The sequence below is a fragment of the Xyrauchen texanus genome, unplaced genomic scaffold (genome assembly GCF_025860055.1).
Source record: "Xyrauchen texanus isolate HMW12.3.18 unplaced genomic scaffold, RBS_HiC_50CHRs HiC_scaffold_665, whole genome shotgun sequence".
In the NCBI taxonomy this organism is placed as follows: domain Eukaryota; kingdom Metazoa; phylum Chordata; class Actinopteri; order Cypriniformes; family Catostomidae; genus Xyrauchen; species Xyrauchen texanus.
In genome coordinates this window covers 1-18,918 of record NW_026266649.1, presented here as the reverse complement: position 1 = coordinate 18,918, position 18,918 = coordinate 1, and the positions used below count along the sequence as shown (strand labels likewise).

Here is an 18,918-nt window from a genome sequence, read left to right as displayed (position 1 = left end):
TCCTGCATTTTGCATTTTGTTCAGAATTTAAGCTATAATCACTATGTGTTTTATGACTCTTCTACCAGTAATAATTAAAAAGGCATAACTTGTATTATTAGGGGGCAAATTTGCATAATGGCATGTTGTAGATCCCTAAATGGATGACGTGCAAAGCTAGGATGAATCATCAAACTATTTCCAATGATTGTAATGAACAGAGAATTCTTGTCCAATTCAATTACTTGATATTCTTAGATCTTTCTGTGAAATGCAGTTATCAAAGGATCATGAGAGAAAACAGCTCATTCAAATCCACTAATTCTGGAGTGTTTTCAGACTAGAATAGTGAGAAACTGAGTCATCATCGGCAACATAACTGATATTTTTGGACTTATATGGAGAATTCTAATAATATGTATTGAAACTGCAAGATGAGAGAGTCTACTAAATTAATTATATTTATTTCCATCACTGACACAACACTTCAGTTGAATTTGCAAAATGAATGGACCACTGCAGCACTCGCTGACAAATGTATGTGGCACGAAGTCACCAAAAAGGCCAAGTACAAATAAACAAATAGGAGTTGATCAAAATCTATAAGTGTAATTCTCTTCATTATTTAAAGCACCCTAAATAGTCGATATCAATGCCACAAATTTCAGAGAATTTTACTATATAAAGCAGAGGATTGAAAGTGTGTTGAAAAGACATTTGCTTCTCGTAACCTGCCCACACGTTGCAGAAATCAATGTAACCGATGATGATTCAAGATATCTGAATAATGAATTAAGTTGTCCTTGACGGTACAGTATATATCACAAATATCATCCCTTTTCTTTACAGCATTCCACTCTGAGTAACTTAAATGTTTCCTGTGGCAATTGAAGATATAGATCTTTTCTTGTGTTGTTTCTTTAGTTCTCAGACACTCAGTAAAAATGCAGTGTCAGGCCTGGATTTTGGTTGCAGTCGTCTTGTATTTTCACAGCCCATATGTAGCCGGACGCTGCTTGGATCTATCAAATTGCATGGGCCTTAAATCTAATGAGCAAATATGGGTAAGATGCATTTAATGGCATTAATTACATTATTGAAAAAAATGGAAAACTATGAATTACTATTGCCATTTTTTTTTACATTTATCAACATGAGCATAGTAATACAAATCTGGCAACACTTACTGTTCATAATTGGGTGAATCTCATGAAAACATGTCAAGGTCACATTTCACCCCAAACTTAATAATAAAATAAGTAATTATATTGAGCATAAAGAAAATGAAGCCTAAGGACCTTCATGATTATTTGCACCATGACCCGAAGCACATTCCTTTACTGTAATGCACTCGGATGTTTTACCTTTGAGTTTTTCATCGTTTCCATTATTCTCAAATGTAATTCTCATTAGATTCTCATTACTTTAGTCCAGTATTTTTCACAGTACTACAGTAAAATTACAGTAATAGTTTTTATTTATATCAGCTTAAAACAAATACATTAATATCTTAATATACTGTATCTATATAAACTCACCGGCCACATTATTAGGAACACCTGTACATCTACTGATTCATGAGTTTATCTAATCAGCCAATCGTGTGGCAGCAGTGTAATGTATAAAATCATACAGATTTGGGTCAGGAGCTTCAGTTAATGTTCACATCAACCATCAGAATGGGGGAAAAATGGGATCTTAGTGATTTGGCATGATTATTGGTGCCAGATGGGCTGGTTTGAGTATTTCTGTAACTGTTGATCTCCTGGGATTTTTATGCACAACATCCACAACAGACTGTTGAGCGTGAAAATCCCAGGAGATCAACAGTTACAGAAATACTTAAACCAGCCCATCTGGCACCAACAATCATGCCACGGTCTAAACCACTGATATCAAATTTTTTTCCATTCTGATGGTTGATGTGAACATTAACTAAAGCTCCTGAACTGTATCTGCATGATTTTATATATTATACTGCTGCGACACGATTGGCTGATTAGATAATCTCATTAATAAATAGATGTACAGGTGTTCCCAATAAAGTGGCCGGTGAGTGTATTTTTAATTTTTTTTGCATAACAATAAGAATGACATTGTTTTTGCATTACAGTAATTCGATTTTTGCATTTTCTTAATGCAAAATATAATTTCGGAAACACTTAACAACATTATACAGTGGCAAGAAAAAAGTATGTGAACCCTTTTCTGCATTAATTGGTCATAAAATGTGATCTCATCTTCACAGTCACAACAAGTATAGACAAACACAATGTGCTTAAGCTAACACACACACAAATATATTCTTTCATGTCTTTATTGAACACATCCCATTAAACATTCACAGTGCTGTGGAAAAAGTAAGCGAATCCTAGGATTTAATAACTGGTCGATCCTCCTTGGAAGCAATAACCTCAACCAAGCGTTTCCGGTAGCTGCAGATTACGCTTGCACAACGTTCAGAAGGAATTATTTTACGTAAAAAGGGCTGAAATCTCTTTTTTGCGAAGCATGGTCCACATCAGCAGATGCATCTTGTGAATAGCAAACTCAAAATGTTTGAGTGCCCTTTATAAGTCAAAGTAACTCTAACACACACCTCCAATCTTGTTTCATTAACTGGATGCCAGGTTTGCCAACTCCTGACTCTAATGATTTTTTTTTTGTCATCTTTAGCCTAGGGGTTCACATTCTTTTTCCACAGCACTGTTAATGTCCAATGGGATGCATTCAATAAATTAAATGAAAATTATAATTGTTTGTGTATTGTTAGCTTAAGCACATTGTGCTGTGTCTATATTTGTGACTTTATTGAAGATGAAGTTAAATTTTTATGAGCAATTTTTATTAACAGCTAATTCAAAAGGGTTTACATATTTTTCTTGCCACTGTAGTTAACATGAACTTTACAGCATTTACAAATCTTGGTTAATGTTGATTTCAGCATACAGTCAATATGTTAACATTAGTTAATGTGTTATGAACTACCATGAAATATCATTGAACAAAAGTAGTTTTATTAACTAACATAAACAAAGATTCAAAAATGCTGCAAAAAACATAGTTCATAAAACCTAATGCATTAACTAAAGTTAATAAATGGAACCTTATTGAAAAGTGTTTCCAGAATTTCTTATTCCTTTCCTTTGACTTTGAGTTGAAATATGACCCAGACATGTTATAGACAGGTTTCGTGAAATTATCAAAAATATTGCTTAAAAGATCATGTATTTACAAACGTGAATACATATGAATCGAAATCCATCAGCTTTTCAAATCTATTTCAATGCAAATTAACTAATACTCTTTTAAGTGTTCTATAATGTAATAAATTGTATTAATGACTTAATTAATAAAAGCTGTTATAAAGAATTTGTGTGGAAAACAGAATAAGGTATTTTGCAGAATGGCCAAGCTGCTCTGTCTCTGATCACCATTAGTAGCTTGGACATTCTGCAAGATTCCTCCATTTGAGTTCCATGCATGAAATAAAGTCATACGGATTTGGAAGAATGTGAGTAAATAATGACAGGATTTTCATTTTTGGGTGAAAAATCCCTTAAACATTATGTATGTGTCATCTTTATCTTTGTCCTGACTTGGCAGCAGTGTATTAGGCAATGCAGATCTAAGCAGGACGTCTCTAATTATGGGACAGTATCTTCATCTGAACAGAAAAACAATGAGGAAGAGAGCCTGAGTTTGGGTCTGCTCTTATCTGCTCTGGCTCCTGGTTCAACTGAGACCCAAAATCCCACTGGAGAACCTCCCCACAGTGAGGAGAGGAGATCTTACTCCATGGAGCACTTCCGCTGGGGAAAACCAATGGGTCGCAAACGCAGACCCATCAAAGTCTTCATCAACAACGCCCTGGAGGAGGAGCCAGAGGAGTCCACGGAAACCTTCCGCGTGCAGCGAGAGCAGGGTGCTGTCCTGGACGTTCAACAGAGGAACAATGTGAAGACTAACGGAAAGTATCGCATGACCCATTTCCGCTGGAACACTCCACCTGTGAAACGCTACGGCGCGTTCATGAGGCCTTATTCAGAGCACTCCCAGAAGCCCCTGCTCACGCTGATGCGTCATCGTTAAAGATGAACAGCAGATCAAAAATTAAGAGAGGAAAGAGAATGGACAGAATGTTAGTTGGGTTTTTATTTTTTAAGTTAAATATTATTATTAACATAATAATTTATTTAAAAAAGCTTCCTTTGAAACAAAATTACAGGACACTGAAACATTGTGTCTTCTGAAAAAACTAAAACAAAACATTTTGGGATGAACATTATGCAAAACAAGCTTCATTCAGACTATGAATGCTCATATCTTGACATTCATGATTTGTTTAGACACCTGCGCTGTACTTGATCACATCTCTGGGATTAAAAAAAGAAAGGATTTTCAGAAATGCTGGGTATTTGTCTAGTTTAGTTAGTTATATTGTAATATTCTGTACATGGAATACATTAAAATGATTTTGCAATGTTGCAAGCTGTGGATTCATGAGTATTTGCATGATGATTGTATCCTGGAGTATAGACAATGTAATGCAGAAATACACGCTATATTGTTAAGAATGTCGGTATCAGATAATATTGGCATTTAAAGACCAAGATCATTACAAATTGTAACAATTTTTCTATCCAGGTTACTAAAATATTTATAAGTTATCCATATATACATATATATTTAAGCAATATCACACTCGCAATCATGCTATATGGCCCTAACATCAGCACTGCTGTGATTCAGCCGCAGGCCGAGTGCCATTAGTAATCACAGCAGTGCTGATTTAGGGCCACATAGCATGATTGCGAGTTTGATATTGCTTATATACACAACAGTTCAATGAACAAGTAAATAAAAAAAAATTAGGAAAAACTTATGTAAGTAAGGTCATAAAAATGCATTTGTGCATGGATCTACTTTATTACGCGACCGATCAGAATCTGCCATTGCTGGTTCAAAACAAATGATGCGTCCAAACCTTCGTTAGTAATTCAAAATGTTCACTTCAGAAATAGTATCACGGCTTGTGCTGTTTCTAACAAGTTATTGGATAAACAAGGATGGATGGATGTGTGTGTGAGAGAGAGAGAGAGAGAGAGAGAGAGAGAGACAGATCGTGTGCGTTCACCGGTTGCCACACCCAAGCAGAGATGCTGTCAGCTTTCTGAAGATCAGCTTTCTCAGTGGAAAATAGCAGTCCAAGCGGGGGTAATTCTACCTATTTCGTGGTAGCCGGTGCGCAAGAGTCATTCGCTATAGAAACCGCAATGTCCTCCATTTTAAACAGTGTCCACTCCAATGTGGAAAGTACGATAAGAGGTAAGCGCCTTCAGTTTGTGTAATTAATCAGTCTGTTGAGACTCTCAGATATGATTAGCTGTAATGCTGATGTTGTTTGTTTAAAGCAGTTTAAAGCTATTTTCTTGCTTTACTATTAGTAATACAAGCGATAATATAGTGCTGTATGTAAACACTGGCTGAAGCGGCTTCACTTCACGTCACCTAACTTACTCATACAACAGTATAAAAATTATTTTGCCACTGCCTGCTGGCTGCTTTGTGTAAATAGCAACAAAAAGCATGTTCTTTGCACAATCATGCTATTTCATGCTATTTTCACCAATTGAATACTACCATACTGTACTGCGGCATCACTTAAGAGTCCCACAGACACCCTACACCTACCCCTTCCCCTAAACCTAACGTTCCCTGCTTTGTTGAGATACTATATGCATTCTACAAGTATTTTATAATATATAAGCCACGCATTCACATGGAGTTCTGAAAACCTATACAGAATGTAATTTGCATCATACTAGCTATTTATGTTTTGTTTTTATCTAATACATACATTGTTATGATCTGATTAAAAATGACTTTTTTCAAATAGTGATGGTGCTGTTTTTTTTACATCAGTAACGCCACTTTGGTGAAATAAAGTTCCTTCCAAAACAGCTAAATCTGTACATTATTAATAACTTTTGACCACCAGTATAATAAAAATTCTATATTAATTGGAATTGGAAATTACATTTTAAAACTGTTTTAACTGTGGCCTTGTTTTATATGCTCTTAAAAACAGTCACACACTAAACATTTACAGCAATCAGTCGATGAAAAAAGCAATAGCAAGTTGACAAAACTCCAACAGAAATCACAGCAGTTCAGTCTATGGCACAGTATAAAACCACAGGCATACAAAAAGAAAGGAACATAAAAGCAATAAAATAAGTTTGATGTATGGTGATGCTGCCTTTCCTGATGGATTGCAAGACTTATGTCTAGGTAAATATGGTAAAACTGCTGGGTGTTTATCTTTATTTGTGTCTGAGCCCTCGAGCTAGCAGTCAATCACAAAAACCACAACTGCCACTGGCCAACTCTTAAAATGAAGGTGTCATGCCATTTAGTTCTTTATGGGGAAACACACACGCACACGCTCACACACACTCACACGCACACAAAGACAATTACCTAACCAATAAACAAGACTAAATCAGTGCATTCTAAAACTAATAAAGTAATTTACATATATTTATGGAGTTCTTATATGGAACATTATATACACAATGAAAACATTTATACTTACATTATGAAAATGGCTGATGCCACAATAATGTGAGGAAGCACTTAAAATATGCAAAACTTTGCAGGTTATAGATGCTATGAGTACAATTTGATAAATAGTAAAAAATGCTAATTAACCACTTCCTTCAACACCGGAGCTCCTTAACATTAGTCAGTAATAACAGTGTTTAGCAACTTTAGCTATCTGGAGTCCAGATTTCCACACAGATTGCACTGTGACAAAAAAGTTTTCAATGACTTAAAAAAACAAACAAGTAAATATACCAAAACCTCAATCTATTAGAAACCAAAATTAGCACCAAAAAGAACTAATTCTTTGCGCAGAGACGTTCTTGTGCAACTAATTGGACTATCAGTCCACTGATACTAATAATATTTAATCTCTTTGTAAGAAATACATGCTTTGTCATCCTTTTAGAGTCCTTTCTGGACTCTACCTCCACTTGTAAAGATATTGTTTCTCCAACACTCTTTCTCTTTGACAGCCGGTCCTCATCTAAAAAATTATAAAATCATGCGGTACTATGAAAGAGTGAATCTCATGTAAACAATGCCCAGGTCACATTTCATCCTAAAATCAAAGAAATATATAATAATACTATGCTTAAACAAATTCAAGCCTTATTTTAGGACCATTCATATTTTTACATATGACATTTAAAGATAAACTTCCCCCCAAACTCTTATTATCATAATGTGTCTGGATTGAATGCATCTAATTTTGAGTAAACACTCTCATTGGTGATTCTCATAACTGTAATAGTCATTTTTTACCATGTTTTTTACTATATAAACCAGCATAAATTAACAGCAGTACTACAAATACTACCATGGTGTGTTAAACTTCGCATTACAATAATGAGAATAAGATTTTATTTCCATTATGGAAAGAGAATTTGGAGTAAAAAGCGTGAAACTATTACAGAAAATCAAAATCATAGCACAGTGCAAATTATTTTATTGCTCCATGAAACAGGCTTATTTATTTCATTTGATTTTGGCGTGAAATATGACCTGGGCATGTTCCTGAAAGGTTTGGTGAGATTCACCAATAATTCTGTGCCACCGCTGAGTTGGAACATTGCTGCAGTACTTGCTCAAATACATGTCTGTGAGCTGGTATTATTGTGGAGGACCAGAATATCATATAGAATATCTTAATAACATCTGTAAATAGGGAAAACACATTGTAAACGATTAAGGAATAAACTAAACTGAATTAATCCAAATTAGGTGTTAAAAGTTCTAAAAACTTCACAAGTTAGGTGAGTTGTTGACAGCAGTCGCAGTGTATACATAGGAAAACATAGAAGATGTGGGAGATCTGTCAGTTTTCTTGCATTAACAACATTAAAATATAGTTTGTATTCTCTGCTTCTCTGCCTGCTACCTGAGTTGAGCTGCACTAGTAAACGCACAAGTCTGGGAACTTCATCTCATAAACAGGCACAGAGCGATTCTGGGTTTGGCCGTAACTTGTTCCAGATGGACTGGGAGGAGGCCTGGAAGCAAGAAAGACAGACAAGATGAGAAGATTTATCAGCGCAAACAGATCTTTACGAAAGATGGATAATGGTGCCGAGCGGACTATAAATGAGCTGTGCTGCAACCTACCTGATTGTGATTTCAAAAATTTGATTAAGTTTGCTTTGCAGCATTGTAGCCTGGGAGGAAACACAAAGAACCAGTATTAGCCATTAATTACACCATTGAGCAGTTCAACTTGGGGAAAAGACTCAAGGCTTCGTTTTCCTCAAAAACAGTGAGGTTCCAAAAACTTGCTAAAGCTATTTTACATTTTTCTTAATTTAGGGCTTAACCACGGTGGTAGAGTGGGGCCACGTGACGTTACTCTATCGACTTATATAAAACACCGTGGGAAATTATTTCCCAAAGTAATCTAATATAAAAAGTATTAGATGGTTAGTAACTGTATTGTGGATTTTTCAACCTAATGTATTAATTTTCAGGTTTTTTTTTTTAGACTTTTTGATTTTGCGCTACTTAACGCATTATAACAACGAAGTATTCACAGCGTGAGATATGCATTTAGCATGCAACTCAATCCAAGCACACACCTCACGACTCAGCATAGTGTTTTAGAAGAAAAACCATGTTAAATAAAACCTTGTTTATTCAAAGGATCCAGTCATAGTATTGTGAGGATTTTTCCTGTTTAAGCTGCGTGTTAAGAGATGAAAGCACTGATCCCGTAAATGGAAGTGCTTTATTAATCACCTATTTTCAAACGGGTCATATATGATCTTAATCAGCTATATTAACAACATAAATATAATATTGCAACTTAAATCTGCAATTAAGCGAATGCACAACAGAGATTTACTTTTAGACAGAGCACTTAGACAGGTGCAAGCCCTTTCTGTTGTTGTTTGTTGAAATGTTATCACAAATAAACTCTCCTGTGCGTGAGTTTGTTAAGGGATTTTGGGATCGTAGCTTTAGTCAGGGCCGAATGGATGTGTCGCTGATACAACTAATCATGTAGTGTGTGCATCTTGCAGTGATAGACATGTACATGTTACTGACGGTATGGTGCAATAACAGACAGAATTGTTAAACCAATTTTGGGTATTTTGTAAAAATGTTCAAAGGGTTTTCAAAGGGTTATTATGTGTTCAATGACACACTATAAAGTTTGATCCAAAATAAAAGTGGAATTCGCACGCACCACCTCCTCCGCCCTCCAACCACCTTGCAACACTGTTCACCGGCGGTGATTAGCTCTTAACCACCGCGGTTGTAAAACATTTTTCACCGCAACAGCTCTTTTTTAAATTACAGATTAAGCATTAAATTTTTCATAAATCCTAAAATGTCAATCCCAGGTTACAAATCAGATGAATTGCTGATTTTCAATGTGGATTTAGACATTTGAACACCTCTGTATGAAATAAAAGGGAATGTGCTGTGGGTTAACTCACTCTGGCACCGCAGTGAGCAGCTATCTCTTCAAATGGGGCCTTCTGGAACTTCTCAACCACCTGTCTCCTGCGCTCCTTCTCCTGTTCCTCCACACCTACACTGTCCACTGGACAATAATCACATGCATACATATAATGATCAGCTTACCGAGAAGTTGAATTAAGCAAGCAATAATGATCTGCACAATAACACATAGGTTTCGCAAATATCTGCAGGGGACATTTAGTGAAAGTTCAATACTCATTAAATCAACCCACCGATGGCGTTTTTTAAGGTTTCAAATGTGATTTCTTCAGCTGGTGTTCTCTGTGGGGAAAGACAATGATCAAAGGTAAATATGTTTAATAAATAAAGTAAATAATGTAGATAATATGTATATATCGGTAACACTCTACAATAAGGTTCTATACATAATCAGTTAATGCATTTATTAACAGGAACTAACAATACATACTTTTACAGCATTTATTAATCTTAGTTTGTTTTTACATATGCTAATGCATTTATAACATTAATAGCTGTGTACGTTAATCTTTCATTCAGTATGTACTAACATGAAGAGACAATGAAGAATGGGATATTTATAAATAATAAATTTAGGGGGTTCTTGATCAGACCCACTTTATACTATGTGTATTTAGCTACTATGTACAAATATTAAGTATTTGATACAATGTACTTCTTATGTACATACGTGTTGTTGCACTGTACTTATATTTGAAGTACCTGCATTTAATTACATCTGTAGTTGCACTGTTAACCTTACCCTAACCTAAACCTACCCATACCTCAACCTCAGTAGCAGCAAATGTGACTCTTATGAGAATGTCAACATGTAGTTACACAGTAAGTCCATTGTATTGTATGCATTTTAATGTTTAATACATAGTAGTTAAAACACCTAATATAAAGTGGGACCCCTTGTTTCTTCATAATACCTAATGCATTAACTAATGTTAACATACAGAACTGTATTGTAAAGTGTTTTATACTATTAATATGTTGTTGTTTTTTACTCAAAGAATTTGAAGGTAAGGTTAGGGCTTGGATTAGGGTTAGGCTGTAGTCTGTAATCATTATTAGCTACTAACAAAAACCAAGTCTATGGTATGTCCTCATTTAGAGGTAAACGTGTGAACTTACAAATGTATGTTCACAAATCTGTGTGTGTGTGCAAACAACAACTTACGAACAAGTACTTACAAGTTTATGTTTAGAAATCTGTGTGTGTTTTTTTTTTTTATTTTATTTATTTACCTCCTCTTTCTCAGGGCTGTTTCTGGACTCTACCTCCACTTGTAAAGATATTGTTTCTCCAACACTCTTTCTCTTTGAGAGCCGGTCCTCATCTAAAAAATAGAGAGGGTAGAAATACTTTGATTAATCTCTCTCTCTCTCAGTAAGCTATTAAGCAAAAACAACTTTAGTAAAGACTAAAGCTAACCGCTTAATCTGCAATGCAAATGCCTTGATTTCATTTGCTACACACTGAGGAGCTGCTTATTCACAATGAGAAACAGATTGGTAAAGACAACATGAAAGGCATACGCACACATAACTACTCCAATGTGAAGAATTTCCAAGTTAAACAATATTCATGGGAAATAATGCAGGGCAGGGCTTTTATAAATCATGATTTGATTGGATCATGACAAGTGAAAAATGTTAGGCTAAAATATTTTTAATTAATATTAATTTTCCCTACCCACATGACCTTGGTCACGTCAGTGGAAATGTTGCTTCAGGAGTTGAGAAAAGGTTATTATTACATTTCTTAATTAAAAATTAATTACCTTAATTAATGAATTACCTTTTTTCTCTTTAGGGTAACATGCACTGATGAACTGTGCATTAAAAAGATTAGGGATATTTATTGAGAATGTACATTTTGATTTCATGTTGCCTTTAAAATCTCCTAAAATGGATTTGAATAAAGCCTCTATATGTACCAGTAAACTGTGGAATATAAGGTGCGGCCAGTCGTTCAATGTTGTAGCCACTTCCTCCCAGAACCTCTGTGATCTTCACCTGCTGGAACAACACCTCCCCCTCCAGTTTCTCCAGTGTCTTAGGGATCCTGAAGATTCAACAGAGTACAAACAAATATTCGGTCCAGACATTTCTTACTAATAACACACATATGACAAAGAGACAACTCAATTGACTCAAACTCTTACTTTGTATTTTCAATGAAGACATCCTCAGGTAACAGGTACGGAATTTCTTTTTGCCTCATTTCAATCACCTACAAAAATGTTCATACAATTTTCATTAATTTCAATGCAATACAGTTTATAAAAACAAACTGACAGGGTGTGTGTAACACTCACTTCATGGACGTGCTGGCAGAATGCTGGAACAGTGGTGAGCTGGCTGATGAGATTAAGGTAAGCAGCAGACAATGCATGAACAGCACAGCGGTTATACCCAGGTAACGTCTCCTCACTGCTCAGAGCCAAGTCCTGGAAACAGAATGACATGGTATAAAAACTTTAAAAAACATCAGATGATGCAGCACAAAGTTGGTTGAGATAATGGTGAGCATGTGCAGAGCTGTATCTAGGCAAAACATAGCTAACATATAGAAGAAGCTAAAATGTAAAGTAGTTTTCATTTGTTTAACATGTTTTGGTCTTAACCCAAGTCATGGAATGTTCAATCATTTTGTTTTAAATCTGTTCTGCTTCTTTAATAAAAATGGTACAGTGGATATAAAAAGTCTACTCACCCTGTTAAAACAGCAGGTTTTTGTGATGTAAAACATTTAAAAAAGATATATCATATCAGAATTTTTGCACCTTTAATGTAAATGTCATTGAAAACAAAAGTGACACATTTCAGAGAAAAACAATACAAATAAAAAACTTAGAATAACCTAACTGCATAAGTGTGCACATCCCTGTACTAATATCTATTAGCTGAGTCTATTAGCTTGGCACATCTTGACTTGGGAATATTTTCCCACTCTTTGCAAAAAGTTCCAGATCGGTCAAATTGCGAGGCCATCTCCTGTGTATGGCCCTCTTAAGGTCCCCCCACAGACTTTCTATAGGATTCAGGTCTGGGCTCTGGCTGGGACGTTCCAAAAAATTCTATTTTTGGTGAAGCCATTCTTTTGTTGACTTAGATGTGTGCTTTGGATCTTTGTCATGCTGAAAGGTGAAAGATCTATTCATTTTCAGCTTTCTAGCAGATGCAAGAAGGTACTTTGCCAATATTTACTGGTACTTGGAGCTATTCATGATTCCCTCCACCTTCACTATAGCCCCAGTTCCAGCTGAAGAAAATAAGCCCCAAAGCATGATGCTGCCACCACCATGGTTCACTGTGTGTATGGTGTTCTTTTGCTGATGTGCTGTGTTGTTTTTGCACCAAATATTGCTTTTACAATTCTTGGTCTCATCAGATCATAACACATTTTTACACATGGTTTTGGGAGACTGGATCTTGTTTTTTGTGGGCTTGGATATTTATTAATTTTTTTCATCAGAAAAGGCTTGGTCTTGACACCCTCCCCCATAGCCCAGACAAATGAAGAATACGGGAGATAGTTGTCACATGTAGGAGCAACCAGTACTTGCAAGAAAGAGCTGTAGCTCCTTTAATGTTGCTGTAGGCCTCTTGACAGCCTCCCTGACCAGTTTTCTCTTTGTCTTATCATCAATTTTGGAGGGTTCTTGATAATGTCACTGTTGTGCCAAACATTCTCTACTTGTTGATGACTGTCTTCACTGTGTTCTATGGTATATCTAATGCCTTGGAAATTTTCTTGTAGCCCTCAACTGAGGGATATTTTTCAACAATGAGATCGCATTGATGCTTTGTAAGCTCTTTGTGGCCCATTGCTCTTGTAGTTGCATGCAACCAATGAAGATGCACTTCAGGTGAAGACAGGTGTGTACTAGTTCACATGAGCTTGATGATTGGATGAGTCTGAACACAGCCACATACCCAATTATAAAAGGGTGTGCACACTTATGCAGTTAAGTTATTTTAAGTTTTTCTCTGAAATGTGTCACTTTGTTTTTCAGTGACATTGCATAGGTTGTAATTTTTACATAAAAGGTGCAAAAAGTCTGATATTATATATCTTTGTTTAATTTGTTACATCACAAAAACCTCCTGTTTAACAGGGATGTGTAGACTTTTTATGTCCACTGTATACTTCTCCTGAGTGGCTCGAGGCTTGGTTACTTTCCTACATTTGCCATCTGAACAAAAAAAATTGGACTGGATTCGATGAGTTAAGACCACATGACAAAAAAAAAACTTGTTTTGTTCGCGGTCAAATTTGGCCAAACTTAGGAAATGAATAAGTGAAACTATAACACAGAGCAATTATTTTTTTTATTTGTCAAATAAAATCAATAATTCTGCCACAATGCAGAACACACACAGACAGAAATGAAGGGATGAGACTATAACATGTCCACACTTTTTTTCATTTTAAAATCTTTTTCCATGCATTTTCCACAAATAGGCCTTAAGTGTCTAAACACAACAAGGGCTCACCTGCAGAGCGAGCGCTACACGGATCAGGTCCACCACAACCTCTTCATTGGCCAGCTCCATACTGATGAGAGCCAGGAGTGCGTAGAGCTTCTCAAAGTGAGACTGCATGCTGCTCTGCTCCTTACAGCACAGGTAGATGTGTCTGTATAGATGCTGAGCATGCTGAAACAGAGAGAGATCACAGTCATCCCTCCAAAAACTACATGCATACTCTCAGGGAGACGCAACAGAGCCACTGAAACAAAGGGATGATGAGTGATGGATAGAATGATATAGGGATGAGTGTGTGTGTGAGAGAGAGAGAGAGAGAGAGAGAGAGGAGTACCTTCTTCATGAAGAGGTTGTCTTGACGTGAGCACTTGTCCACTTTGAGTTTAAGCACAGAGATATCAGAGATGATACTGCATGGGGACAAAGCATCACATGAAACAATATTAAAACTCTTTGTTTAACATGCAAGGTTGGACTTTGAAATTTACCTTTAGAGGTAGTGTTTCATTTCAGTTTACATTTAAAGACAACATGAAGCATATTTAACTTGCATAATGTGACATATTTTTAAATAAAAAATAAATTTTCATTAGGAAATAATGCAGGGCAGGACTTATTTGATCTGTCAGGATTTTATTGAATCGTGAAAAATGGGTTATGATATTATTGGCTAATACTCTTCCCCTATATTAAGTATATAAGGTAAATTTAGATTTTATGTTCTTTCTTTCGTGCCATTTATTTTTCAGTTTTAAATCCAAGTGTAGTTATGGACACTAACCTGATGGTGGAGAACTTGGGGAGGTTGTCATGGCGATCGATGAGGCTGACCAGAATTTCCAGCACCAGAAGGCGAATTTCAGCATCCTCTAGCAAAGCAAATGACAGCAGTGGGTCCAGGAAGGAGTTAGGTAGAGCTGTCAGCATGTTAGTGGTCTGGAAACCAGATGTGACCTGTCCAGAGAAGAAAAAAAAGACAGAAAAATTATCATTACAGCATCAAATCTGCCCACTGAGATACATTTTGTCTTTGCCTTGCTGTAAGACTGTTTCATGAGGCATAGAGAGGAATCAATCACCTGTCTCAAGGACTTCAGCAGCATGACTTGGATCATGCGATTCACCTCAGGCCTGCAAACACAAACAGAGGTAAATGTATACCATTCACTGCCCTGAACCTCAAAATTTTCAATTGAAGACATTTTGAAAGCTTTAGGATAAAATAGTGGTCGTAACCAACCCATTCTTTTTGGTCAAACAAAGCAAAGCATTAGTAAATAACTGAACTGTGTGCATGATTTGCTGTATTTGAGGCTGAAACAATTCAGTGTATTAGGTTGAATTTTGGTAGATGTGCCCAAACATTTGAAAGGTAGTGTAAATTAACACAACTAAAACACCCTAGTTAAATTCATTGCTAATAATGATAAATATTAGTATTTAAATATGTACACTTCATAACAAAAGCAAACACTTTAAAGGGATAGTTCACCCATAAAATGGCAATTGTCTTATCATTTACTCACCCAAATGACTTCCCAGATGTGTATGACTTACTTTCTTCTGTTGAACACAAACATAGATTTTTAATTGAATATTTCAGCTCTGTAGGTCCACACAATGCAAGAGAATGGTGACCAGACCTTTGTAGCTCCAAAAATTAAACATAAAAGTAATCCATATGCCTCCAGTGGATAAAGCCATATCTTCAGATGTGATATAATAGGTGTGGGCTGAGAAACAGATCAATATTTAAAAATATTTAAAAACTCTCTTCAATCTGAAATTGAAAATAAACATATCTCTTCAGAAGACATAGATTTAACCTCTGTAGTCATATGGATTACTTTTATTTTTGTGTGTGATTTTTAGAGCTTCAAGAGTTCTGATCACCATTCACTTGCATTGTATGGACCAACAGAGCTGAGATATTCTTCTAAAAATATTTATTTGTGTTCTGCTGAAGAAAGAAAGTCATACACATCTGTGATGGCATCAGGGTGAGTAAATGATGAGACAATTTTCTTTTTTGGGTATGGATGGGCGGATCGATACTAAAGTATCGATACTGATGTGGTATCAAGAATATGCATCATCACATAAAAATGATAAATTTAAGTGATCTTATTATTTAGATAACATGTATATTAATGCATCTCATAAGCTTCGAAGTGGGAAAAAAATAATTATATTAGCATATTGTTGCATGGTACCGGAACTATATTGTCTTCCACTCATCTTGATGTGCAGAAATGCTAAAATACACCAGCAGACAGCACTCACCCTTTCAGTCATAGCGCTCGTTCAAAGAGAGAGCAGTGCTTTACTGAGGTAATGACAGAAAAACAGCATCTGGAGTTATTCACACTAAGTAATGACCAAACGTTTTACTGGTTTATTTAAATTCAGATTTGTTAAAACATTGATAATGAAATCCTTGTTAAATCCTCATTAATAAATGATACCCTTATGGACATTTGCCATGGATTTAATATAATAATATTGTATTAACCATGACTAGTAACCACAGCTGTAGTTTGTTTTTTGTTTTTTTGGCAGAAAGCAAGGTTTTGATAAAAGTAACCATGGTTTTACTACAGCATTATTGTAGTACCATATGGTAACTTGGTTTTAGTAATAGTAACCATATAATAATATCTATGGTTAATTTTGAGGTTTTATATGTGGCTTATACTAACACAATTTTAAAGGTTAAACAAAGCAGCCTAATAATTTTCTGTTAGGCCCATAAATATATACAAAATCTAAGTAATAATAAAGTTACCGGTACTAATTGTATCCAAATAAATTGTAAAACATCTATTTAATAGAGGTATCGTTATTAAACACAGTAATAAAAAAATCATTAAACAGTTTCACTGAAATAAAATGAACAAATTTGCTAAATGAATCTTCCCAGCTCTATGATATACGGTATAAACATTTAGGGACACAGTAATGGCTGCAGTACTCACTCTGATCCTGTAGAGGGCAGTGTTGGATGCATGCCTGGAATAGGGATCTTCCCCATAATGAAAAGCATAACCTCAGAGCGCTGGTATGTTGGTAAGGTATTCGCAAATGAGCCTGAATTCATTCAGAGTAAAAAAGACAGACCAACATGTCAGTAAACAATAGAAATGTAGTAAAAGGTATGTCTAATGAATATTCTCTCACACAGAACACACCAATTGTCCTGATGACGGCCTCCTGCAGCTGTCTCTCCTCGTGCTCCTTGATGATCTTGGTGCCGATGTTGGTGCAGTCATAGGATCCCGTCAGCTCATAGTCCACACTGAGTCTCAGTTGCCTCAGTAGTGTGTTGAACACCTCCAGCACTGTGGGGCCTAAAATAAGCAAAACACAATAATAATACATGCAGGGGCACCATTACGGAGGGAGAGGTTAGGATGATTCTTGGGGCCCTGGATAGACAGGGGGCCCAGCAGAAATCCCAAGCCTTTTCCTGCAAGATTTTGTGATAAATTGCCAATTTGCACTGGTTAAATGAAAACTGCTCTTACTTGATAATAAAAGATTATCCAAAGAGTGGGATCCCCCTTAAAGGAATATTCCCGTTTCAATACGAGTTAAGCTCAATCAGCAGCATTTGTGGCAAAATGCTGATTACCACAAAAATTTATTTTCACTTGTCCCTCCTTTTATAAAAAAAAAATAAAAAAAGCAAAAATCTGGGTTACAGTGAGGCACTTACAATGGAAGTGAATGGTCCAGTCCATAAACGTTACAATACTAGCTATTTCAAAAGTATAGCCATAAGACATAAACAATATGCGTGTTAACATGATTTTAGTCTGATAATATCACTTATTAACGGTGACAAGGAGGAGGGCGTGGCCATTTTTCACTTTGAAACACTTTGCTCATTTATTGTATAGTTATTTCTATTAAATACGTTGTTATTTTTTACTTTTAAGACTCTCAAAATTTGTTTTGAGTGTTATATAGTCTTACTGAATGTGCAATCATAATTATGCTCACATTTATTAATAATGACATCTTTTATTGAGAAAGCGAGTTTAAATATCAAAACTGCAAACTTTGTTGAGTTTAAAACAGTGAGGTTCGAATTATAAACAAAGTTGCATGTGATCCAATTGATACAATTATAAACAATGTAGTATTTGTTATTCATGTGACTTAATCGAATACATCGAAAATAAACAACTATTTTTAACTAGATTTATACGTTTATAAAAACTGATTCACTAAAACAACTTCTCAAAGCTGTTTTAAAGCAGCAGGTGACACCCCCCATTGTTAAACAGCAGTATTGCAAGTACAGGTGTGCGGGGGTTTTCACACAGGACATTAGGCGTGATAGCTGCCTTGATGTCAGAGAGAAGAGTCGGGCGGTGAAATGTGTATTTTCGTATGAAATCTAGACTGGGTCAGATGCAGTGTCACAGCTCTGTACTCCCAGAGGAGAGGCTAAATGTCTGGGGGAGAGTGACCCAGATACAGAGCACAGGAGTGAAATAAACCGATATACTGTGTTATAGCATGAGCATACAGATACATAAGACACCAGTGTAGTTCTGTGCAATAAGCTTTATATTTGCTACATTGCTTAATGCTTTGTATGATTAACACAGAAATTAATATTAACATGGGTTGTGAATCCACACTCACCAACAGAGCCACAGGCAGCGATGGCAGCCGCCTCTAGAAGAACCTCCACTATTCCAGCACGCACTGTCGCTGAGCCTTTACTGTTTGCATCTAAATGACCTAAGAGCTGCTGGATGACAAGATGTGAATGCTGGGACTAGAAAGAGGGGAATACAGAGAGGAAAATTAGGACTATGTGTAAATGGGCCTTAAAAACACTAAACCACTAGTATACATAAACAGAGTTGCAAAAATAATGCTTGT

The 18,918-nt window shown here is 35.9% G+C and overlaps 2 protein-coding genes across 2 annotated transcripts; one reads left to right on the top strand and one right to left on the bottom strand.

Moving 5' to 3' along the window:
* The first annotated feature begins 527 nt into the window (after nucleotides 1-527).
* Nucleotides 528-4,071, top strand: LOC127642512 (pro-opiomelanocortin-like). The gene is made up of 2 exons (XM_052125142.1): nucleotides 528-1,043; nucleotides 3,586-4,071. Exons 1-2 carry the CDS (start codon nucleotides 924-926, stop codon nucleotides 4,069-4,071), a joined length of 606 nt encoding a protein of 201 aa, XP_051981102.1. The 5' UTR covers nucleotides 528-923.
* A 12-nt stretch (nucleotides 4,072-4,083) lies between these two features.
* Nucleotides 4,084-18,811, bottom strand: LOC127642511 (protein EFR3 homolog B-like; the record flags this gene model as incomplete). The annotated part of the gene is made up of 15 exons (XM_052125141.1): nucleotides 4,084-8,078; nucleotides 8,191-8,240; nucleotides 9,519-9,625; nucleotides 9,777-9,825; nucleotides 10,777-10,868; nucleotides 11,469-11,596; nucleotides 11,697-11,764; nucleotides 11,850-11,981; nucleotides 14,032-14,193; nucleotides 14,357-14,432; nucleotides 14,804-14,976; nucleotides 15,102-15,153; nucleotides 16,998-17,109; nucleotides 17,211-17,369; nucleotides 18,676-18,811. Coding segments are annotated over 15 exons (1,593 nt in total), but the record flags the coding sequence as incomplete, so codon positions are not given.
* Between the last annotated feature and the right edge of the window lie 107 nt (nucleotides 18,812-18,918).